The sequence below is a fragment of the Emiliania huxleyi genome (genome assembly GCF_000372725.1).
Source record: "Emiliania huxleyi CCMP1516 unplaced genomic scaffold EMIHUscaffold_1, whole genome shotgun sequence".
Lineage (NCBI taxonomy): Eukaryota > Haptophyta > Isochrysidales > Noelaerhabdaceae > Emiliania > Emiliania huxleyi.
Window position 1 is genome coordinate 2,058,212 of NW_005202428.1, and position 23,914 is coordinate 2,082,125.

Here is a 23,914-nt window from a genome sequence, read left to right on the forward strand (position 1 = left end):
CATGAACATGATCCGTACACGTGAAGGGTGGAGGGGCCCGTCCGCAGAGAGGTCAAGAGGCCGTTTGCCGCTTGCTTGTTCTTGATCCACTTGGTGCGCATCTTGCGCGCCTGCTTGTTGATGTTGTCGGCGTCGCCCCCGCCACCGCCGCCATGGAGATCTGCTGCGTGTGGTGGACGACGAAGGAGGAGGCGCTCGCCGACGCCGCCCCGTACACCGGCCGGTCCGTGTTGGTGCCCACCGCTTCCTTGGCGAACACGTGGAGGATCTGCTTGGTGGGCGGCGCAATCGAATGCCACTCAAAGTTTCCACGAGCATCAGCCGCGTTATGGCTTTCTTGACCCACTTCGCGTCGTAGACGTAGTACTGCGCCCCCATCCTGCATCCACTTCCAGCCTGCATTCTTCTTGACCCACCCGTCTCCATACGCGTGGTCTTTGACCCATCCGTTTCCAGTCGAGTGGTCGAGCGGTCCGTCCACCTGACGGCCACGGACGCTCCTTGCACCCCACGACCGCCGTCAACGCCTTGTCCAGCGTGTTTCCAAACCCGTAGAGGTGGCCCACCGACGCCACATTGCCACCATTGTCCCACGAGCCCCTTCCCCGACGTCGTCGACTTGATGAGCGGGTTCCAGCACTTGACCTCGTAATGCACGCCCCGCATCGACCATCGTGGCAAAGTCACCCCCCGCCGAGCTCGCAGATGTCAGTCACGGACGTGTCGTTGAGGTGCCGCGTCACCTCGGGCTTTTCCTTGTGCCCGAGGATGATGCTGCCAACCGAGCGCGCCCGGATGGCATATTCTGGGCGGCCCTTAGCACCCCATTGTGCTTGGAGGTGCGGCCGCCTTTGTTGGAGTTGGCGAGGGAGTCGCCCTTGTACTCACCCTCCGTGACGTGCACGCCCGCGGCGGCCTTCTCGACGAATGTGGGCGCAATCACCGACAAGTAGAGCCCGTGCCTGCGCTGTATCGCCGTCAGGAACATCGCCGACACCATCTTCGTGTGTGGTGGAGTCCATCAGGGCGCATGTCGAGCCATCCAGCGGCGCCGAACTGGGAGATCGAGATGTAGCGAGTCGCCTCCCTGGACTTAATCGCCTCCGACTGCGGCGTGTTTTTGTCAATCTCCTCGCACGCCGCCAGGCACGCGATCCACGCTTCGTGGGCCCCGACAGCAGCGAGCGTGACCTGTTTCGGGACTGGAGAGGCTTAGGGGACCCCTAGGCTTAAAAGGGTGGGCCCTGGGGCGCCTGCGGCTTAAACGGCTTAAAACTTGCCCGGGCAAGTTTTAAGAGCTGCTGGGCCGCCAATTCCTTAAACGGTCTTAACCCGCTTAAACGGTGCGGGAGAGCTCCCGAGGTCGATGGTCCGGGAGGCTCCCGGTAGACACGCCGGAGGCCGGGAAGCGGGCTACAGTCAGCTAGCACGCGTCCCCTATGCGAGTATGGCTCCTGCCAGTGCACCAGACTTACAGATGTGTCTTCAGAGGCGGGTTTGTGCCTAATAACGGCAGTATTGGAGAAAACGGCGCGGAACCCAGCGACGGCATGCCGGCGAGGCCGATTTTCTTAAACTGTTAAAAGAGCGCCCCCCCGTGCCTGCAATCTCTTAAATGGCAAGTTAAGCCCTCAAACCTCCTCGTTTCTTAAAAGGTCTTAAAAAAATCCGGCCCTCAGAACCCTAGGGGTCCCCTAAGTGGAGAGGTGCTCTGCTGCGTGAAGAGGTCGCCAATAGGCGGGATGCGCTGCGCCGACGGCAGCATGGACGGACAGAAGCGGCCGTACGTGTGGCAGAGGCCAAACTCCTTACACAACGATCTCGCATTACAAGCGACACTCTGTCATGTCATGTCATGTCGGGGAGGACAAGACGATCCCACGACAGCGAGGCAAGAAACCCAGCGCTAAGAAGCGCGCTTGGTTTCTTTTGGTCGAACTGTGACATTTGGGGTTCGTTGTAAAGAAAGAAAGAAAGAAAACAGAGAAACCAATGGAGGGATGGGAGAACGGCACGCCGCCACCACACAGTTCGTTGTCGGCAGAATGCGCAGCGAAAATATTTTCTTTTTCGAGGATTCGTCTGTGGATTCCTGCCGAGCGACCATACACTCACAATGTACACACATATGTGCTCCCGCCCGCCCGCGTCGCTCACCAGGCCGTCTGGGCTCTCGGCCTGGTGGAGCGAGCTCAAGATGATCGGCATCTTTGCCTTCTACCTCGGTTGCAACTTTGTCGTGATTGTCATCCCGGCGGTGGCTTACGCGGCCTGGCTGGGCGACGCCGTCTCGCGCGGTCTGCTCGCGCTCGCGCTCGTCGACTACGCGGTGCCGCTGCGGCCGGGGCGACCGTGGGTGGCGTGGTGCGAGCTCACGCGCGTCGCGGAGGGCATCCGGTCGTACTTTGACGCCGAGTGCGTGATTGAGGGCGACTTCCGCAGAGACCGCTCGCACCTCATCGTGTCTCACCCGCACGGTCTGTTTGGCGCCGGGTACGGCCTCTACGCGCACGAGCTGCGCGAGCGCTTTGGCATGAAACCGCTCTTCACGGGCGCCGACGTCGTCTTCATGCTGCCGCTGCTCCGCCGGATCATGGCCTCCACCGCCCTCACCCGCCCCCGACACCTCCCCGACACCTCCACGACACTTCCACGACACTTCCTAGGAGTCCATCCCACCATCCCTGGCAGGTGTGGTGGGGTATGACCATGGTGAGTGCGGCGCCGCTGCGGCGGGCGCTGAGCCAGCCCTGGCCGTACAACGCGGTGCAGCTCCAGCCGGGCGGCATCGCCGAGATGTTTTACGGCACCGACTGCGAGCAAATCATCCTCTCCAAGCGAAAGGTGCCTCGGCGCGCAACGCCGCGCCCTCGCCTCGCCGGGATCTCTTCACGGGCTGCTCCTGTGTTCAGGGGCTCTGCCGCGTCGCGCTGCAGACGGGAGCGAGCCTGGTGCCGTCGTACGTCTTCGGGGCGAACGAGGCGCCGCGCCGCGCCTCGCAGCCGAGATGGGGCCGAGGTGGGCGCGAGACGACGCCTCAACGCCTCCCCGCCGCCCTCAGATCTACACGCGCTGGTTCGGGCCGCACTCGCTCGCCGCACGCCTCTCCTCCGTGCTGCGCACCTCGCTCGTCGGCTGGTGCGCTGCCCGAGATCTGCCCGAGATCTCCCCGAGACATGCCCGAGATCCTACGCTGCGTCGGCTGGTGCGCCAGCACAGCGGCGACCAGTGTAGCCGCGCGCCAAGTGTGTGCCGGCACAGCGGCAACTAGTGCGAGTGAGCAGCCCTAGTCGCGCTAGCAAGCGGTGCTAGACATGTCCTGCAGGTCCGGCCGGTGGGGCGTCCCCTTCTCGCCCCTCCCCGTGCGGGGGAAGCTGGTGATCGTGCTCGGCGCGCCAATCGAGGTGCGGCGGGGGCCCCAGATGTGGACACACAGACACCGTGAATTCGGACAAGCGCTCGAGGGTACGTATCAGCTGTGCTCGGCCGCGTTCGCGCACTCGTTGCCCCTGCGTCGATAGGTGCCGCGAACGGAGTCGCCGACGGACGACGAGGTGGACGCGCTGCACGCAAGGTGCGTTTGGAGAGAGGCGGCGGGGGGCGGTGCTGGGAATGCGGCGCCAGCTCCTGCTTGTGTTTGGGTGAGGAGATGCGCGAGGAACTGCCTTGCCCTGCCCTCGCCCCACCACTGCGTGTGCGCGCGTGTGGAGAAGCTCTCCTCCACCTCGCCGTAGTCCACCTCTCCGTAGGTACGTCTGCGACCTGCGCGACCTCTTCGAGCGCAACAAGGGCCGGATGGGCGCCGAGTGGGTCGCCGCCAGAGGGAGCCTCTTGCTCGAGGACGAGGCGCCCGGCGAGGCGTCCGCGCGCCATAGTGGCCCGCCGGCGCGCGCCAAGGTCGAGTGAAGGGCGTGGAGGACGGAGCGGCGAGCTGCGCGAGCTCGAAGCAGGTGGAGGGGTGCTGCGTTGCCGCCGTGCGTCGCACCCGGCTCGTTAGGTAGACTTTGCTCGCGGGACGCGGCTCAGCTCTCGCAGCCCCCAGGACGGTCCGCGCGCGCGACCCAATCAGCAATCAAACACACTTCGGGTGTACAGTTGAGTGACGATCCCCGCGCGTGCCGTTCGATGCCGTGTATCTGCCCCCCCCCTCGAGATTTCCCGCTGGCCAGCGTGCGTTGTGTTGCGACACCCGCGTTGCGGTCGACACCTGTACATAGAGAGTTTAGTACGTGCCTTTGATTCCGGTGAAGAAAATCTGATCGCAAACTGACTTTTCGGTCAATAATTGTCGTCAAAAAACAACTACCCGGCTAGCGCGCGGCCCCGAGAGCACCGTCTAATAAGAGGCAAACCGCAAAGCCAAACCCCACTTTGGGACCTATTTGAGGCGGTGTGACGGCACTCACAGGGCACGGGAAGCTCTCCCGCCGCGTCTGCGTGGCCCGCCCGAGCCGCGGGGAACGGCGCGCGCCCCTCCCGGCGGAGCTGGGTGCGGCGCAGACGGGCCCCGAGTCGGTTCCGGGGCCGATTTGGGGCCGTTCTGTCTAGTTTTGAGCTGTTTAACGTTGGGAGCTGAACAGTGTTGCTAGTGTTACGCCGCAGCACCACACTGCGCACGCTTCTGTCGCGCGCTCGCCTCGCTTTTGCTGCCCACGACGCCACCCTTCACGCGGCGTCCGCCGCGGTGGGGACCTCCATGTGAATCGCCAGTCCTCAATCCCCTTGCTTGCCCCCGCGTACGTCCCGTGACATTTGGCCCACATGTGTGTGACATTTTGCAACTGGTACTGTGACATTTCACTCGCAAATGGGACCCGAATGGGACCGGAACGAATATTGGGACCCGGGTCCCACTGGGACCCAGGCGCTCTCCTGCCGCTGGCGTGCTCCGCCGACCCCGACCGTCGGCGCTGCACGTGAGGCATAGCTACCCCAACGCCCTGCGAGCTTCCCCGCGCGCGCTGGGCGCCTCGGCGACCCCCCTCGCGAACCCTGTATTGGAGCACTTGGAGTGCAGTCGGCAACCTCACATCCAGGGCCGGTGAGCTGAGAAGCGCATCCAGCGGGCCGGATGATCGGTATCGGGTTACGGGCTAGAGAGCCCTAGCCCCGGGGGTGCGCGTTCGCAGGGCAAGGGCCTTAAAGTAAACACGGGTCTCCGAGGGTTAGCTCCGCGCTCCAGGTTTCCCCTAGCAGCAGAACGCCCCCTCTACTCGGAGCTAGTAAACACTCGACACGGACTCGACACGGACTCGACGCCCGCCCACAGTTACTTTTTTTAACAGTAACAACAGAACAAGAGATTTCTGGTTGGTTTTCTAAAATCTCTCTCAGAACAACAGTGGGGCTCCCCAACATGCAACAACAGTAGCTAACGTTAGGCCGGCTGAACAACAATAAGGAAGGCCTGTGGCAGTGACCCACGACGATCTCCAGCGTCCAGTGCGGGTAATACCCCGAAAATACCCGGGAAAACGATTTTCGGGGTTTACCCGGAGTTTTTGCCATTTTCTGCTTGCTGGCCGCTAAACGACAGTAACAACAGTAACAAACAGTAACAGCATGCTGCATGGGCTGGGATGAACACTTGGGCCCGTGAGGCCATGGGAACGCCCTCGGATTGTACAGCACAGTCCACTAGCCGCCGAATACAACTGAAATACGCCGAAATTCGGACAATGTCTAGACACGACGCCCGCCACATGACGCCCACCGCAGCCGCGTTGGTCGGCGCGCGCCGACGCCGACCATCACCACCGACCGACGGCTCGCACGGCCGTGCGGTGAGCAAAAATTTGGGTCGCTGCGCGCCTGCGCCGGATGCTCTGCGACGTCTGGACGCTCGCCAGAAACGCCAGGAAGCTTGCTCCACCCCTTAACCCGAGGGCGAACTTCAGTTTTCAGCAACCTCTACAACGCTCCGATCAACTCCTCGATCTCATCTCAACATTACAATTCACACACAAACAAACAAACACACACACACACACACACACATACAAACACACACACACACACAACTCCTTCCCCCCCCTCTCTCCCCCCTCCCCCCTTTCTCCTCACCCCACACATTCCCCCATACCCCCACACCCCCTCCCCTCACCAATTAAATTATATATCTCCCACAATCTCGATCCTTGCGTGTGTCGGCAAGGGAGAAAACGGCCACAAGAGGAAAACATGCGTCACACCTGAGCGAGCCCGCCAACAGCTGGCTCTTTCACCTGCAAGTAGCAGACGCTGAAGGCGCTGAAGACGCTAAAGACCGCAAGGGCACACGACCTTGCCGCGGCCAGTGCTCAACTGTAGCACCGGGCCTACAGCGAGGAGTGATGCGGTAATTGCCGAGGCAGTGATTCCCGTACAGTGGAGGATTCGGTGTCAAAACCGAGCCAAACCAGGCTGAAACGGCGCGGGAGCTCACAGCGTGCCTCACTGGAGTCTCGCGAGTGCTCCAAGGCGAGCAGAGCGCGAGGGCCGATTTACGTAGACGCCTCAGGCGTTGGCGGGGCTAGTGCCAGCCAGCCGCCGAGGATGAAGGCCGAGCTCGACGGGCGGATCCGTTGCTCGCTGTCTTTGTGGTCACATACCGCCGTCGGTCTCCTGTTGTCCAGCGCGGTAGAGGTTGTTGGAACTGTGTGGACCGCCACGGCGCCGGCGGAGGTGTGGGCGGCGGTTCTGCTTGGGGTAGGGCTGTCGCCGCCCGCTCGTTATGCCGAGACCGCTTCTTCTTGCGCCGCCTGCTGTGGTCGCCGCTCATGTGCAAGCCGCGAGGTGCGTAGCCAGCCAGATCCAGCTGCGCAACGCGAGCGGAGCGAGCGAGTCGACGAAGGTGCCCGTCCGTTGCTATGTAACCGTGCGTCTCTCGCAGTCTCGCTTCACGGCGTCGCTGTGATGAAGGGCTCACCGCGCCGATTGCTTGATTGTTGAGAAAATGTTTCGAGCGTGCACCGTGCGTGTATAACGTGCGTTGGTCGTGTCGGCTTGGGCCGCCATCCGTCTTTCTCAAAAAATCGAGACAACTCTGGTTTGGTTGGAGACGGCCTGGCTGGCAGTCAGAAGGAGGCGGCCCACGACCGGGCAATTTAGATAGATGTACGTGAGCGCGGAGCCTGAGTGGACACCCAGTGTTTCCCTCTCTCCCTGTGGAGTAATCTGTGAAAGTGGCGGGAGAGGCGCCATCCCAGCAATTCTGTGTGCGGCCGAAGAAAAAAATCTCCGGGCTCTGTCCGCGCTGACTCGGGGCCGTCGCGAGGTCCGCATGGAAGTGCCTACACGCGGCATGGGCGGCCCGGCACGGCCGGCACATCCGGCGCGTCCAGCGCACGGCTCCGCGCCTCTTGCCGCCGCCGCCGAGGACGACGCGGCGACAAGCTCCAAGGGAAGCAGCAGCCCCAACGACGCCCTCCGCCCGACCGCCGTGCCACCCTCGTGGGACGACTCGGCGGTGGCGGGAAGCACGGCGGCGGCGGGCAGTGCGAGCGCGCGGCGGACACCGTCCTCGACGCCTCAACTTCAGTGGCCGCGCGAAGGCGCCGTCGGCTATGAGGGCGAGGGCGTGACGCGCGGCGGCGCGAGCGACGGCCCGCCACGGCTGCTCGGCGGCCAGGCGGCGGGAGAGGCACTCGACGGCGGGCTCTGCTCCGAGCCGCGGCGCGACCTTCTCGAGCAGCGCCCGCCGCCGGGAGAGGGAATGGCTGACTCCGAGACGCGGCGCACAGCCATCTGCGCTGAGCTGCGGCGCGTGATGGCGGAGAGCGAGAATGCGACGCTGACCAAGGGAGAGGGCGCCGTCACATACCGCCTCCCCTTCACGGGCAGCTCGGAGCGGCTGAACCAGCTGCTCGTCAACCTCATGCTCTCGTTTACGACCTGCAGTCCCGCCGCCTTTGAGCCGTACATCAAGTCGCCCCTGGGCTCGGAGGCCCGCGCCGCGGCCGTGCGCGTGGGGGCCCTCGTGCAGGGCGCGGCCTTTCTCGGCGCGCGGCCCTCCGCCCCGCCCGACGCCCGCGCCATGGATCCGTTTTGCTCTCTGACGGCGCGAGCGGCGCGCGCGCGCGTGTCGCAGGAGGGGCCGACGGCTCGAGCGGAGGGGCGGGCGAGAGGGACCGACCGATGCGGAGCTCTGGCGCGTACAACGTGATCCGGATGCTAGCCTTCCAGAACCCGGCCTTCTTTCGCCTGGGTGCGGGGAGCGGCGCCGTCTGCTCGTCGGAGTCGAAGCTCTGGCTCACGTTCGAGTACGGATGGGAGGCGGGCTGGCCAAAGGAGCGGAAGCGCCTCTCACCAAACGCGGCCGACAAGAAGAGCCTGCTCGTGTGCCTGCAGCGCATCCTGAGCAACGCCGACTCGCTCGCCGGCGCCACATCGGACTCGCCGCTCGCCCTCCTCCAGACGCGCCGGCTGATGCCCGCCGGTGTGCGCCCCCGAACGCGCCGTGGGGCCGCGCGCGTGTCTGAGCGCATCATGTGCTCCCTCGCCTCTCTTGGCACAGGCGCCGTCGGGCCCGCAACCACGCCCGACGACCTGGCTCGCGCGACGTGCGCGTCCGAGCTTGCGCCCCTGCTGTGCCGCGTCCCGCCGGGGACGCAGTTCGCGACGCGTGGCGCGGTCAGGGCGGCGCTCGCACGCATTGCCAGGCCGGGGCTCGCGCAGCTGCGGCCGCTGCTGGAGGTGCCGCTCTACTTCAGCGAGCTCGCGCTCGAGGCGTGCGTCTTGCCGAGGCTGCTCAGCGAGGTGGAGGGGCTGACGAGCGGCGAGTGCGGCGAGGCCCTGGCCCACATCGCGGTCGGCGGCGGGGTCTGGACCGTAGACATCCCGACACTTTAGAGAGAGACGCACACGCACCCCCCCACACACACGCCCACGCCCACGCCCACTCGCCCCGGGCCGCACCCTCCCCGTCCTTCCAACCCGCACCCCACCGCGCCCACGCGCAGACGGGCGACGGCTCGCCTGGCGAGGCCACCGCCCCGCCGCAGCCCGAGGCCGCACGGCCCCTCGTCGCCGCCATCCTCGACCTGGCGGGCGCGTGCCGCAGCGCCGTCACGGCGATCGCCGACACGCGCAGGAACGCCGCGGCGGTCACGTGCGGCACGGCGGTGGGGCTCTGCCGCGTCGCGCTGCTGCGCCGCGCGCGAGCCGGCCTGTCTGGTGCGTCGGCGGGGGCGGAGGAGGAGGGGGAGGCGGAGGAGGAGGAGGGGGAGGAGGAGGAGGGGGAGGAGGGGGAGGGGGAGGGGGGGCCGTGCAAGCGGCAGGCGCTGTCCTTCCAGCCGAGCCCGGCGGAGTCGTCGGAGCACGTCGCTCGGCTCGACGCAGCACCGTCGCATCCGGCCCGGGCGCCGTCGCCCGGCGGGGAGGGGCGGGGAGGCGCGGCCGAGGAGCAGGAGCAGGGGCGGGCGGGCGGGGCGGGGTCGGGCGAGGGGCAGCTGGACTTCTCCGACTTCGCCTTCCAGCCGAGGCAGGCGGCGTCGCCACAGCACGTCGCTCGGCTCGTCGCAGCGCCGCCGACACCGGCCCGGGCGCCGTCGCCCGGCGGAGAGGGGCGGGGAGGCGCGGCCGAGGAGCAGGAGCAGAGGCGGGCGGGCGGGGCGGGGTCGGGCGAGGGGCAGCTGGACTTCTCCGACTTCACCTTCCAGCCGAGGCAGGCGGCGTCGCCAGAGCACGTCGCTCGGCTCGTCGCAGCGCCGCCGACACTGGCCCGGGCGCCGCCGCCCGGCGGGGAGGGGCGGCGAGGCGAGGCCGAGGAGCCAGAGCAGCGGCGGGCGGGCGGGGCGGGGTCGGGCGAGGGGCAGCAGCCGCGCGCGCGGCTGGACTTCTCCGACTTCACCTTCCAGCCGAGGCAGGCGGCGTCGCCACAGCACGTCGCTCGGCTCGTCGCAGCGCCGCCGACACCGGCCCGGGCGCCGTCGCCCGGCGGAGAGGGGCGGCGAGGCGAGGCCGAGGAGCCAGAGCAGCGGCGGGCGGGCGGGGCGGGGTCGGGCGAGGGGCAGCAGCAGCGCAAGCGGAACGTGATCGCCGAGTTTGCGTACCAGTCGAGCCAGGCGCCGCCGCGGGGGGCCGTCCCTCGGCTAGGCGCGGTGCCGCCGGGCCGGGTGCAGGCGTCGGGCGGGGAGGGGCGGCGGCCGGCAGTAGAGGCGGAGGGGAGGCCGGCTGGCACGCCGGGCGTCGAGGATATTCCCGGCGCGTTTGGCGGCGCCTCGACGCCCTCGCCGCTCCTCGGCGAAGAGCCCACACCTGCGGGCGGAGGGGCGCGCACGTTCGGGCGCTGGGGCGTCCGGGAGCACGGCCCGGTGCGCCCGCGGGCGACGGCGGTGCCGGGCGGGGCGGAGGGGCGGCCGGCTGGCGCGGCGGTGCGGGGCGGGCGTGGCCGCGGGCGGGACCGTGCGGCGGGCGGCGGTGGGCGGGGGCGCGACGGGGGCGGGGGCGGTCTGAAGCGGAAGGGGCCGCGCCGGCGGCGGAGCCCGCTCGTGGCAGGCGAGGCGGCGCCAGCACACAGACAGAGACGCTCTCTCGGAAGCACACAGATGTCTCAAACACCGCCACTCCTCCCGTTCCCCCACCCCGCCCGACTGCTCGCACGGGGCACCGCCCGATACACCGACGGGGCCGATCCGCCCGCCCCGCGCAGGCGTCGACGTCGACGCCCCCCTCACGCCCGAGCGGGCCGGCTGGTGGGCCTGCGCCATCGCGGCCGCCGAGGCCGTGCTTGCCGCGGATGAGGAGCGCTTGCGCATCGCCGAGGCTGTCGAGGAGCGGGCGGCGTCAGCGAGCGCGAGGGCGGCGGAGGGGCTCGCGGTTGCGGACGCGAAAGCGAGGCGGGACGCGGCGAAGAACGAGCGCGACTTTTTTGAGCAGATGCTCCGGCTGTGCGGCGGGAGGCGGGAGGCGGGCGGCGCCGAGGCGATGGAGGTGGACGACGCGCTGGCCCAGCTCGCGGCGAGCGGGGAGGGGGCGGAGGGCGCGGGCGGCGAGGCGGGAGGAGGAGGAGGAGGCGAGCCTGGCGGCGGGCGGCGGCGGGAGGCGAGCGTGGTGGGATGAGCGTGACAGGATTGCGTCATCTAGGTGGGAGCGTGACGCGATTGCGGCGGTGATAACGTGACACGTCTCTGACTGCGGCGGCGTCGATCTAGGTGGCGGGCCGAGGCGAGGAGACGAGAGGGCGCGGCAGTGCGAGAGCTAGATGGGAGTGTCACTGTAGGCGTCACCGAGGAGACGCTCGCGAGGCGCGCCCTCGAGGCGCCCACGCCAGCCGGCCAGCTGGCGGCGCTCGCGACGCCCGACGTGCGGCGGCATGCGCCTCTCGACCACCGTCGGGTCCTTGAATCTGCTCGTGGCGCGCTCATCGCCGCCTCGGCGGGGGCGATGTGCGACGCGGCGGTGGCGCTGCTCCTGCTGAGAGGCGGTGCGGCGGAGGATGCCGCCGTCGCTGCGGGGATGCGGCGTGAGGCCGCCGCCGGGCTGGCGGCCCTCCTCGCGCTCGATGTCGACGCGCTCGGCGACGGCGGTGACCTGCGCGGGCGCGTCGAGGGCGAGCTCGAGCGGCGCGATGGTGTGTGGAGGCGGGCGTGCGAGCTGCACCTGCGAGAGCCGCTCAGGGTGGCGCGCAGCCTGAGCAAGCGAGAGGCTCGCGATTTGCTAGCGGCGGGGCTCGACGCCGCGGCGGCTGGGGCTGTCTCGGACGCTGCAGCTGCGGTGGCAGCCTCTATGCGCGCGCTCGACCCCGGCACACGCATCTCGCGCGCCCTCCGTGAGGCGCTCTGGGATGCAGTTCGAGTAGCAGGGCCGCCGCCCCCCGCGGCAGCCGAGGGCTGGTCCGACGTCGATGTCGAGGACAGCGTGCGCGCGGCCGTCAATCAGCCCGCGGCCGCGCTGCACGCGGCCGTGCTCGAGCAGCTCGCGCCGCACGGGCCGCCGGGGAAGGGCCTCAGCCTGTTGCACGAGAACCTTCTCCGCCTCGGCGCGATGGAGGCGAGTCAGACGGCCATCGAGCGCTGGAAGGAGTACGGAGGGATCGAGCGGGTGTTCGCGACCAGCGATTACCTGCGGCGCTTCCAGGGCAACGCCGGGGGGAATGAGGCGCTGCGCCTCTTCTGTTACGGAGGGGAGGAGTGGGCGACGGTGCTGCGCCGCGCCGGCGTGTGCGTCGGCAGCCGCGACTCCCTCGACTTGTCGCCCGCCGAAGCCTTCGAGCATGTACAGCTCGCGCTCCTTTTCTCCCACGGCAACCATGCCGCCGTCGGATGGGCCGAGAGGACGTTCCACGACGAGCAGCGCCACCTCATGCGCGGGACGGGTCTCGGGCGTGGGGCGATGGGCGCCGGGTTCTCGCGCACCGGCAACTACTCGCATGGCCGCCTCACCCGCGAGCTGCGGGGCTGCTGCTCCGCCGCGCACGCGCTGGTGCTGGCCCGCGCGCGGGGCGCGCCGCTGCCGTCCGTCGAAGAGGCCGAGGCCCGCCTCTCCGCGGAGAGCACTGCCGACGACGCCGCCCGCTGGATGGCGGCCGGCGGCGCCTCGCTGCTGTGCTCCGAGGAGGGAGTTAGGATGTTGCGCAGCTCGCTCCTCGACTCCCTTCCCCCCGTCGTCGATGAGCCGCCTGCGAGGCGGTGGCTCTGCGACGTGATGGAGCCGAGATTGCGCTACAAGTCCGACTACTACAACGCGCTGATCTCGGTGTCCAACGCCTCGCGCAGCGCGCAGCCGACGGGCGTTGTCGGCGCCGCCCGCATCTCCTTCTCCTCTCTCACGGCACTCGGCTACCACGTCGCGCCTCAGTGCGTCGCGTCGCACTACGCCGCGCGCGTCGCCATCCTCTCGCCGGGCCGCACGGGCACAATCTCCGTGCTCTCTGCGCTCTATGGGCGAGATGAGTGGGTCGTCGCGCCATTCGACGCGCCGGAGCGGATGCACGGGTCGGAAGTGCCCGCGGACTGGTCCGCCGTCGTGTTGCTCACGCCGCCGCTGCAGCGCGCTCGCAGCGCCCTGACCAAATTGTGGTCGGTGAGGGCGAAGCTGAGTTGGGCGTGGATGGTCGAGGCGCTCGGCGGCGCGGCCTCCTTTGTCTCGCCTGCTGCACTGCTCGACGCGCTGGTGCGACACAAGGCTGAGGCAGGCACGTGGGCGTTGCTGCGGCCGCAGCAGCATTACCTGGACGCGGCGCGCCGGCACGCGCGGCGCGTGCGCACCGTGGTGCTGCGCCGCGAGCACGGCGCCGACTTTGGCGGCGACCTCCAGCAGGCGCTCCTCCAGCTTGGCGTCGAGGGGCTCGAGCATGGCACCTTTGCCCGGAAGCACGCGAGTGAGCAGAGCGCAAAGAGCGATGTGAGCGATGTCCGTGACGCTGACTTCGATCAGTTCCTGGCGGTGTACTGGCCTGAAGACGAATGCTTGTGTATGTGATTTGAGTGTGAGTAGGGAGGCATGTGTACAGGCAAAAGTGTGTCTCCTTGGTGCACAAAGGATAGCCAAGCCCCAAGCGGCCCGGTGAGAGAGTTAGAGCGGAGTGAGTCCTGCAACAGGGCGTGTGGAAGAGGAGTCGACAGTGCAAGGTCGTGAGCCGACAATACGAGGGCGTGAGACGCGCATCATGCAGTTATTGAGCTTCAACAGCCACTGAGAGGTCCCCTTGACACACGCCGAGCGACTCGCCCAAGACTCTCGCAGCCGTCGAGCACTGGCGTGTAAGCCACGGCCAGTGCTCAACGTGGACCTACCAGCGAGGAGTGGTGCGATAGTGATAGGCGCTGGGATCTCAGCAGCAGGTGGTGGAGATTGGCGGCCAGGCGCGATCGCCGATGGTTGCGTCTCGTGCACGGAGGCGAGGTGAGGCGAGCGGAGAAGCGAGTGGAGGCGAGCGGAGAAGCGAGTGGAGGCGAGCGGAGAGGCGATGGAGGCGAGCGGAGATCGAGGGCTGAAGTAGCGGTTGCGAACAACGGGCTGTGAGCACCCGAGGGAGGTTGCGCCTGCGCTTGGTCCCGTGTCCCAGAGAACGCGTCCGACAGACCTTTCGAGGAAAAGGCTGAAAGAAAAGAAAAGCCAGGCCAAGGACTCCTTTTTAGAGGACGCGCGCCGCATCCGACACATGCTAATATAGTACCACATGCATCCAAGTCGCAACAGAAGAGGGCGACACACTAACAGTACAGTGGCTAGCAGGCAGTGGGTGAGGAGGCGGCGCTCCCACTGCCCGCTATGTAGCGCCCGCGACGCCCGCCTGCATTCCCACGAACCCTGCTCGCAGACTGTACGGGTGGACACGCAATGTCCACCGACCAAGGATGGCCCCGCGCACGCGCACCGGCACCGATCCCCCCCCCCCCCCCCCACGCCATCAAAGAGCCATAACCTGGCTCTTTGTCAACGGCGTCAGACCCAAGCGCAACGCCACAAAGCGCCGGTCGATGTCGGTGGCCGGCGCCGCGTGGCCCAGCAGGCTCGGGTCCCACCGCCGGCAGACGCCGGCGGCGTACTTGTCCTTGCCGCCGACGGGCCGGCCGACGGCGGCCTCAATCGCGCGCCAAAAGCCGACCTGGTTGGACGTCTTGCTGACGTCCCGCGAGATGGAGAGGACGTACTCGAGCGGCTGTGCAACACGGACCGAGACCGCCTCGATCATTTGCACGGCGCAGCGCACCTTGGCGTTGTTCGGGTTGTGGTTCGCCTGCATTTGGGCCAGTGGAATTACAGAGAGGGGGCGGGGGTGGAGAGGCGGGGGGCGAGAGGCTGATGGCCTGCACGCGCTGGCCAATGACGACGAGGCGGTAGCCCTCGCTCGCAAGCGCGGCCAACTTTTGGTAGTACCACTCCTCGAGCGGGGCATCTGAGCAGGAAGAGGAGGGACTCGGTGGGCTACAGAGGCGAGGGCGAGAGTAGTGGGCGGGCGACGCTCACACTCTTGGTTGGCCGCCACCGCCGTGTTGAGCCAGTTGCGGGTGAAGGCCCCGGGCGCGCTAGCGACGTGCCGCCTCACCAGAGAGTTGTCGAGGGAGATGAAGAGGATCGGAGCAATCGAAGCATCGTGGGAGCAGATGTACTCGGGGCTGCACAGCAGTCCCCCCTCGAGCACGCGCTCAAGCTGCGTGCGCGGCTCCTCATCGACGACCACCGCCGGCGCCGGCGCCGGCGCCGGCGCCACCGCCTCCGGCGCCACCGCCACAATCGTTGAAGCAGCCGCCGCACTGCCACAATCGTTGGCTAGCTCGAGGCGGAGCGACCAGCCGCACCAGCCATCGACCAGCTCGGCCTCGATGCAATCGCGCGCCGCGCGGGCGTGCACGACGCTGACGAAGATCAGAGGCGCGTCGTCCGCCTCGCCATCCAGCTGGTGCGGCGCGTTGCCCGCGCATGGCTCGACGAGGGTCCGCTGGTTCTGCTCGAGCCTCGATCCGTTGAGCCAGGTTGTGTTTACCGCCGAGAGATGCGTCGCGTAGACCCTGCCGTCCTCTCGCTCGAGCCGGATGTGCTGCCTCGAGAGATGCGGGTTGCACGGCGCTCGCACGTCGCCCTCTCGGCCGACAATGACGACGCGCCCGTGGAGAGGGGCCGGGCCCTCGCACTGCTGCGGGTTGTGGGGCACGAGGGTCCCCCACCGCGGCTCCTCGCGCTCTCGCTTGGCCATCGGCTGGAGCGGTTCTCGGCTGGAGCGATTGAGGCTGACACTGGAGCGGTTGAGGCTGACAGAGCCCAGAGAGCGGAGTGGCTGCTTGGCGCCCGATGCACAGAAATTTTCTTTTTCGGTGTTGTACCTGTGAGTGTGCCAGTGCGCGCCAGTCCCGTGCCCAGTGTCGTGCGAGGGAGTCTGTTGTAAAATTCTTTTCGGTTCTCGTTGCGATATCGTTCCCCGGTGGGTAGCGAGGATTGGTGTTACGCGATACACAGCCAGCCAGCTTCAACGTCTACCAACCAGACGTCGTCCTCTCCCACACCCTGAGGCGAAGAAGAATCCCCGCTCGGCGCATTCACTGTGCTCCCGTTCCTGGCGGGGAAGGGCGAGGGTTTCCTATTAACTTCTATTTTTTCTGAGCGACCACGAGTTTGCAGGATGGCGGCCGGTTCAAGCGAGCCGCCCCGGTTTCTACGCCCATTTGCATGCGCAATAGCCAATTGAAGCTGCGGCAATTGGGCCGACCGTGCTCTTGGGGCCGCATTCTCGACTGGTTATAAGAGCATAACCCTCTGGTGCTCACGGCCGAGCTGCTTCGCCTTCGGAATCCGAGTTAGTGGCGGACACGGGTTGAGGCGCCTCTGGTGCGGGTGCAGTGCGGATGCAGTTCTCTTCACCTGCCAAGGTACACGCCGATGGCTGGTGACTCAAATTTGCCGCATTGCACAATCGGCTCTGATTGAGGGGGGCGACAGAAAACAGCTCGTGAGGCCGAGGGTGCAGGAAGCGAGTGGCTACACTACTACATGCTATCCTCTTCCGCACGCACCGCAGAAGGGATGACTTCCCGGCAGTCTTAGGATGGGGCAGGCGCATCAGACCACTTCGGTGGGATGCAACTGAGGGCGGCGGGTTGTCCCCCTTCCCCCTGCGCTTGATCACTGTTGGATGCACAGGCCCAGTGCTGCCGAACTCATGAGAGGTTGACGAGAGTTCAACTCAGCCACACTTTCATAGCTCGGAACCTCAGGTGGGCTCACAGCCTCGCGGTGGCACCACCCAGCACACTCAGTCTCAATCGGTCCAACGCTCTTGCTCTACGGTGACGGAGTCACAGTCAGGACGGAGCGGTGTGGCAGAGGGCCGGCGCACGTTGGGGGTCGAAAAGGTGGGGAGGGGTGCTGCCCGGGGCCTCTGTCTGGCACGTGTCCGGCGGAGGGTTCGACAATATACACATATACTAAACGAGGAAGATAAACCACGTCGACCTCGAGACACGTTCAACCTCACTGGAGGAGGCGCGAGCCGCGCGACGGACTCAGACCCCGAGTACTGGCCCCAATACTCCGCGTCGGCTAGGGGCGGCTGCCCGCACCCAGCTCAGCGCCCCGAGCACGCTCTCGCCGGTGTGGGTGCTGTCAACTGAGCCATCGTTGAGAGGCGGCTCTGCGTCGGGATCCGGCTCCGCGGGCGCGGCAGCCTCAAAGTCGCCATTAGAGCCGCCTCGATGTGAGCTTGCCACCTTGATGAGCGCGAGGCAATCCGATCAATGTCGATCCAGCTGCCAGTTTGGTTGAGAGCCGGGTCGATTTGGCGGGCGACAGCAGCACTGCTCTGGCCACATCCCTCCCAGGCGTGCTATCGCAACGGCAATGGTACACAGTAGGCTTCGGCCGGTGGCCGCTACTGGACCGAGCTGAGATGACGGATGGCCGAGCAAGCGCGTGGCAGCTCCTCTCGCTCTAGACCCCTGTTCTTGCGGTATGTCTTTAGGACAGGGACGAGCTTGTCTGCTGCTGCCTCGACCCGATCCGCAGCCGGCTCTGGCTGCTTCCTTTTTGACACACGTTTGCCGCACTTGAATGCCAGCGTGAAGGTGGTGACTTCTTCGACAACGTCCAGCACACGGGACGCCCTTCACTGACGCACGCGGCAAAACGGGGCCGCCCACAACGCTTCTTTTCGGCCGTCCAGCGACGGATTTTCGTTCCGTGTGTTAGCAGGTATCTATGTGCTTATCACAGTAGCCCCGGGACGGGGGGGGGGGCGGGTCTCACCCGGGACTCACCCCGAGACCTGGACGTGGCGACCCCCGCACCATCTGGGACGTCGAAGCCGCATCGCCCGCGGCGCTGTCCAAGCACGGGACGGCGCTCACTGCGAGGATGCTCCTCTCGGCCGTACAGGGAGCCGAGGCCGTGCTCGCCTAGCACGCACACGCACATACCTCCATGACGCACACGTCCATGCCACGGTTACTCCTTTCTCGAATGTGAAGGTTCAATTAAAAGGGCGTCCCGTAAAAACACCTAAACCTCAACTTTTTTCTCGTGCGACTGCGAGGTGCGAGAGCGAGCCGAAGTGTGCGAGGAAAGCGGCGAGTTCAAGTGCCGCCCCGGGCTCCGCGCTTCCACGCCCATTTGCATGCGCATAATTAGAGCTGAGTGACTGTGTGCCCTTGGGGCCGCGAGTGAAGCTACTGTGCCCTTGACGACTGTGCTCAGACTGACTATGTATGTAAAAAGGAGAGTACGCGCTAAACTCCTACTGTACGCTACATCGACACTGCGAGAGAACACACTCCCGAGCCGTCGCCATCGGCGCCACCGCCTCCCACGCGTTCAAGGCCGGGTCATACCCTGCACTCACACTCACACAGCTCTCTCTCTCTCTCTCTCTCTCTCTCTCTCTCTCACACACACACACACACACACACACACACACACACATACACACACACAAGCACACACACAAGCACCTCTAGTGCAGTTGAGCCCGGCCAGCCGGTCAGAGCCCCCCGACACCTCACTGCCCCGGCGACCACACCTCGATCTTCTTGGGCAGCTGCTGGTTCGACAGGTCCTCTCCGTGGCCTAGGCAGCCGCCGCCGCCGCCCCACGACGGCCTCCCCACACCGCCCCACGAGAAGACGGCGCCGTCGGCGGAGAGGGCGAGGCTGTGGTCGCTTCCTGCCGACACAGCGACGACGCGCTGGCCAGTCAAGGCCTCGACCTTCTTGGGCAGCAGCTGGTGCTGCTCTTCGCCGTGGCCCAGCTGGCCGTATTCTCCATGGCCCCAGCTCCAGACGGCGCCGCCAGCGGTGAGGGCGATGCTGTCGTTGCCTCCAGCCGATACAGCGACGACGCGCCGGCCAGCCAGCGCCTCGATCTTCTTCGGCAGTAGCTGGCGCTGCTCGTCGCCGTGGCCCAACCGGCCAGAGGCTCCCATGCCCCAGCTCCAGACGGCGCCGTCGGCGGTGATGGCGAGGTTGTGCGCGCCCCCAGCCGACACAGCGATGACGCGCTGGTCAGCCAACGCCTCGACCTTCTTGGGCAGCAGCTGCTTCTGCGCGTCGCCGTGGCCCAGCTTGCCAAAGCCTCCATTGCCCCAGCTCCAGACGGCGCCGTCGGCGGTGACAGCGATGCTATGGCAGGCCGCAGCCGACACAGCGAGGATGCGCTGGCCAGCGAAGGCCTCGATCTTCTTCGGCAGCAGCTGGTTCTGCTCGTCGCCATGGCCGGGCACGCCAAAGTATCCACAGCCCCAGCTCCAAACGTCTCCGTTGGCGGTTAGGGCGAGGCTGTGGCACTCTCCAGCCGAGACAGCGACGACGCGCTGGCTGGCAAAGGCCTCGATCTTCTTGGGCAGTAGCTGGCCCTGCTCGTCGCCGTGGCCCAGCTTGCCACGGTTTCCACCACAGCCCCAGCTCCAGACGGCTCCGTCAGCGGTGAGGGCGAGGCTGTGGTAAACTCCAGCCGACACGCTCACGGCGCGCTCGCCACCCAGCGCCGAGGGGAGGCGCGTCGGCGTGTTGAGCTGCGTCGCGAGCTCGCCGTGCCCGAGCAGTCCTGGGAGGTAGGACGGCGCGTTGCCGCACGACGAGAGCCGCCCCTCGCCGACGATGAAGACGCTGTGATACTGGCCTGCCGCCGCCCTCGCCGGCGGGTTGGCCTCGCGTAGCAGCGCCATAAAGCACGCCCACCGTACGGGGCAGCCCTCGCTAACGGGCTGCGCCGGCAGCTCGAAGCCGCGCTCTTGCGCCCACAAGCGGATGCCTTCTTCCGCGAGCGAGGCGTGGAAGAGAAGCGAGACGGCCGCGACGCGAGCGATGTCGACGGGGCCCTCGCAGCGAGAGAGGACGCGCACGAGGAGCTCCCTGGGGAGGTCGAGGAGGCGGGCGGGCGGCGGCGTGTCTGGCAGCGGAGCGGCGATCGCGCACCGGTATGACATATATGTTTTGTGCCAGGAAAAGAAAAGAGCGTTCGAGCCGTCGCGGGGCAATGTTGGCCCGCCCCTACCTACCTATGTTCCGATGTAAAAAACAAACTAAAATGTCGCAGTTCTCCTCCGGCCGGGAATGTACGTAGGTCGAAATTCTTCAACGCGCGTCAGTCCCGTGCCCAGTGTCGTGCGAGGGAGTTTTATTGTAAAATTCTTCAACGCGTCCGGTTACTTACTCGCCCGCCGTTTTGGTTGCCCCTCATTCATCGGCGCCATCACCCCGCTTACTTCGCCCCCGTACCGTCACACCGGGGACGGAGATGACTCGCGACTGTGCTCTCCGCCCGGTGGAAGCAGCCGATGGAGGGGAGGGGAGGAGGAAGTCGACGCGCGCAACGCCGCGGGCCGACTACGCGATGGCGGAGGGAAGGTTCCAGCGCAAGCCGCCCACCCGCAGGCGTTGCTGCACGCGCCGCGGCCGCTCAAGCCCTCTACGAGTGCACCCCCAACCTGCAACTGCAAGAAGCTGCCCAGGGGCTGCTATCACCGCAGCAGCTCAGCGCCTGGCGGCTTACCCAAGGCCTCTCCGGGCAGCGGAAGGCACAGCCCGCTGGTGATTGACGCCGCGCTCGTTGAGGAGGGTGAGGAGGACGTGGAGCACGAGGAGGACGCGGACGCGGCGACGCGGCCGGGAGCGGTGGCGGTGGCGGCGGCGGCGGAGAGGGCTGCAACCACGGCGGCGCAGACGGCAGCACCGACGGCCGTCTGCACGCCGACACGCTCAACCCTCTCACCCTCGCCGCTGATGACATCTTTTGCCTCGTCGCCGACTGCGGCAGCTCGAGCCGGCAGCGCAGCTTGCAGCTCAGGCTGCCCTGGCTGACATCAACTGCTCGGCCAACGCTGGCCATGTCGACGCGGTCCAGAGCCGCGACATGCAGCCCGCCGAGACGCTGTCCACGCGCTATGCGGCGTCTGTCGCCACGCTTGGCCGCGAGAGAGCGGAGCAGCTGCGGAGGTGCAGCCGAGGTTTAGCCTAGGTTTAGCCGAGGTTTAGCCGAGGTGCGGCCGAGGTGCAGCCGAGGTGCAGCCGAGGTACAGCCGAGGTGCAGCCGAGGTGCAGCCGCGAGGTGGTGCCGAGGTGCGGCCTAGTCGACGGCTGAGGTGCATCCGAGGTGCAGCCGAGGTCTAGCTTGCGGGTTCGGCAGGCTATCTAGAGACCTCGGCGTGCTCCGAATCCGGCCGTGCCACCTGGAGATCCCCGTGTCTTCCCGTCGCTGCTGAGTGTGATGTCCGGCTGTGGACCGGATATGCGCGGTGGCCCAATTCCGGCCCATCCGGTTGCCGGAGCGAGGGGTATGCGATCCGGCGCCGGGTCCCCGCCTGTCCTCCGAACGAGCACGATCCGAGGCATTCTGGGGGACGGTCGCGGCGACCCACCGGCCTGGCCCTGCGACTCCGCTGTTGCTGCTGCGTCGGTCGCTGCCGTTGAGCGTTGTGTCTCCATCAGTGGCCGCGTCGCACGCTGGATGACGTCCGAAGGGGTCTGACTCCAGATCTCTGCAGCACTCTCAGCACTCTACTCTACTCTACTTTTCTACCTACAACTCTGTCACCCCTCCTCACATCCCAATAATCACCTCCTCCTCCCCCTCCTCCCCCACTACCTCCACCTCCACCTCCAAACACAACCACCTTTCACATATCTCCAACTCCTCCCTCCAACCACGACACCACAGCACCACACACACAACACATTCCCTTCACACTTTCTTCATCTGTCTCACAAAAACATCATCTCAACCAACATCCAACAACACCTCAGGAAGAAGCTCGCGCCGCTCGACGTCATCGACACGATCGTCGACACTGACTGCGTCACGAACACCTCGCAGCTCCGCCTCAACCTCGTCCAACGGATTGCCTGCGCAAAGACCAAGTACATTGCCGGCATCACGCCGCCCAATGTCGCGTGCGACGCTCTCGAGTTTGCGCACAACCGCATCCGCAAGTCCTTTGAGAGCATTGCTCGCGCCGACGCCTCGCCCCAGGCGCTCCGCGACCTCGCGTGGCTCCAGGCGCAGCTGCCGACCGAGATGGGCGGGTGCAACATCGACACCGCCTTCTCGCGCGCCGACAGCGACTTCTCCATGTCGCTCCTCAAGAACTGGCGCACCCTCGTCGCCCACAACCCCGACTTCGCCCACGATGAGGGAGGTGCGTCCAAGTACCCCGCCATCGCCGCAGCTATCGCCACCTACGAGTCCGCCCTCTCGGACTGGAAGGAGGTGTGCGAGAAGCGCGCCGCGCGCGCACTGTGTGGAACAGGCTAGCTCAAGGTTGCGTTAGATTGTCAATGGAGAATGGCCGCGTTCTCGCCCCTTTCCTGTCCGCGTGGGTCTCAGAGGACGAATGAGCACCGGACCTTCGAGGACATCAAAGTCGGCCGCGCCCCACGGCTATCCCGCCGGCTCTCGAGTGTCGCAGCGCGACGCGCTTCACCCCTCGACTCCGCGCTGCGAGTCGATTGGGAGACGACGCTCGGCCACTGCCAACTCCACCCTGACGTGACGCACATGCGCCGAGTGTCCCCCCCGAGGGTGTCCTTGTATAGTATAGTTGGTTGCGAGTTAAAAAAAGCCCGTTCCGCACCCGCAGCCAGCACCAGTACACATGCCGTTCTGGTGCCCCTCGGCTGGCCAGAGGACGGCTCACAATGCAAAATCGGAAAGACATCACGAGGGGCCGTATAAACGGCGCCGCAGCGGCCCGGGACACTAACAGTGAGTTGCTGCCACTCGCCCGGCCTCCTCCCCCTCGGGGTCGCCCGGAAAGTGGGCTTGCGCACCGGCGCCCCCCCCAGCACGCCGACCCGAGGTGTACCCTCCGGCCACCTGGGAGGGGAGCGCTCTCCCTTTTTGGCCCATTGGCTTCACCATGATGGATACGGAGGTGGCCAGCCCTTGGTTGTGCACCTGCGGCGCGAAGAGGAGGTGATCTCGGCGGACGACGGCCATGCCGAGAGCGGGTCCAGCGCGGAAGAGGGTGCGCAGCGCGTCGCGGCCGCGCGCTTGGGAGCCGGGGGGATGGCCGGAGGGGGTGGGACGCCTGCATGTCCTCGAAGCTCCCATCCGCATACGCAAGCCGAGCCGCGAACGGCGGGGAGGGAGTTTTGGAGGGTCAGCCAAGGACGCGCATGGCGAGTGACAAACGAACGCAACCTGCCCCGTAGCTGGTTTCTCATCGTGCGACAAAAACAAGTACTACACCGTCCGCGGCGGCTACCTGACTGAGTTCTACCCCAAGAGCGTCCCGCTCCCCGAGCCCGAGTCCCTTCCAGCTACCGACGCGATTCTCAATGGCACTTGCAAATCCACGTACCCGCGGCCGCGGGCGCTGTGGCCAGAGCAGTGCTGCTGTCGCCCGCCAAATCGACCCGGCTCTCGACCACTCTGGCGGCTGGATCGACTCCATCATTGACCGGATTGCCTCGCGCTCATCGAGGTGGCAAGCTCCCATCGACGACAATAATGGCGACTTTGAGGCTGCCGCGCTCGCGGAGCCAGATCCCGACAGGGAGGGGTCGGGGCGCTGCGGGGGCGAGCGCGAGGCGGTGCGGGCCTCCTGGGCCACCCGAGAGGCTTCAGCATCTGGGTGCGGCGGCGGCGGGAGGGCGGGCCGGTTGCGGTCGGTAGGAGCTGGGAGGCATTCGCCTCGCGCGGTGGCGGTGGCAGCCGCGCGAGAGAAGGGCCGGCGGGGAGCTCGGAGGCGGTGGCCTCTGAGACAGGGCGATGGCGATGGCGGAAATGCGAGAGCGTGTGGGCAATGATCCCCATCCCACAGTGGCCAGGGTCCCCTCGAGCAGGCCGCTCGCGGCGCGGCTGTGGCCGGCGGGGCTGAGACGCGAGTTTGTCGAGGGACTGCTCGAGGGCACGGTTGGCGGCTTCCTCTGCAAGAGCAGTTGCGAGATGGTCGTCCCCATCAGACGGAGGGTCGTCGGAAGAGTCATCACCCGAGGAGGTGTCCTCGGGGGAGCCGTCGGTGGGTGGCGCGTCTTTGTAGAGGAGCGGTTCGCGCGCGGTGGTGGCG

General features: G+C 66.7%; 3 protein-coding genes across 3 annotated transcripts in view; all 3 read left to right on the plus strand.

The window, feature by feature from the left end:
- Positions 1 to 2,128: 2,128 nt before the first annotated feature.
- On the plus strand, positions 2,129 to 3,906 carry EMIHUDRAFT_194543 (hypothetical protein; the record flags this gene model as incomplete). The annotated part of the gene is made up of 7 exons (XM_005794311.1): positions 2,129 to 2,560; positions 2,692 to 2,844; positions 2,913 to 2,951; positions 3,062 to 3,138; positions 3,326 to 3,404; positions 3,522 to 3,574; positions 3,750 to 3,906. 7 exons carry the CDS (start codon positions 2,129 to 2,131, stop codon positions 3,904 to 3,906), a joined length of 990 nt encoding a protein of 329 aa, XP_005794368.1.
- A 3,376-nt stretch (positions 3,907 to 7,282) lies between these two features.
- On the plus strand, positions 7,283 to 13,401 carry EMIHUDRAFT_95131 (hypothetical protein; the record flags this gene model as incomplete). Its single annotated transcript, XM_005794312.1, has 7 exons — positions 7,283 to 7,877; positions 8,069 to 8,416; positions 8,495 to 8,787; positions 8,940 to 10,398; positions 10,631 to 11,031; positions 11,133 to 11,169; positions 11,201 to 13,401. The coding sequence occupies 7 exons, from the start codon at positions 7,283 to 7,285 to the stop codon at positions 13,399 to 13,401; spliced, it is 5,334 nt and encodes a 1,777-aa protein (XP_005794369.1).
- A 10,215-nt stretch (positions 13,402 to 23,616) lies between these two features.
- The window catches only part of EMIHUDRAFT_194548 (hypothetical protein), a gene marked incomplete at both ends in the record, with an annotated part of 673 nt that continues 375 nt past the window's right edge, over positions 23,617 to 23,914 (plus strand). Inside the window, one exon of the mRNA XM_005794313.1 lies at positions 23,617 to 23,796. Within this exon, the coding sequence (XP_005794370.1) occupies positions 23,617 to 23,796 (180 nt within the window). The remainder of the gene's footprint in view (positions 23,797 to 23,914) is intronic.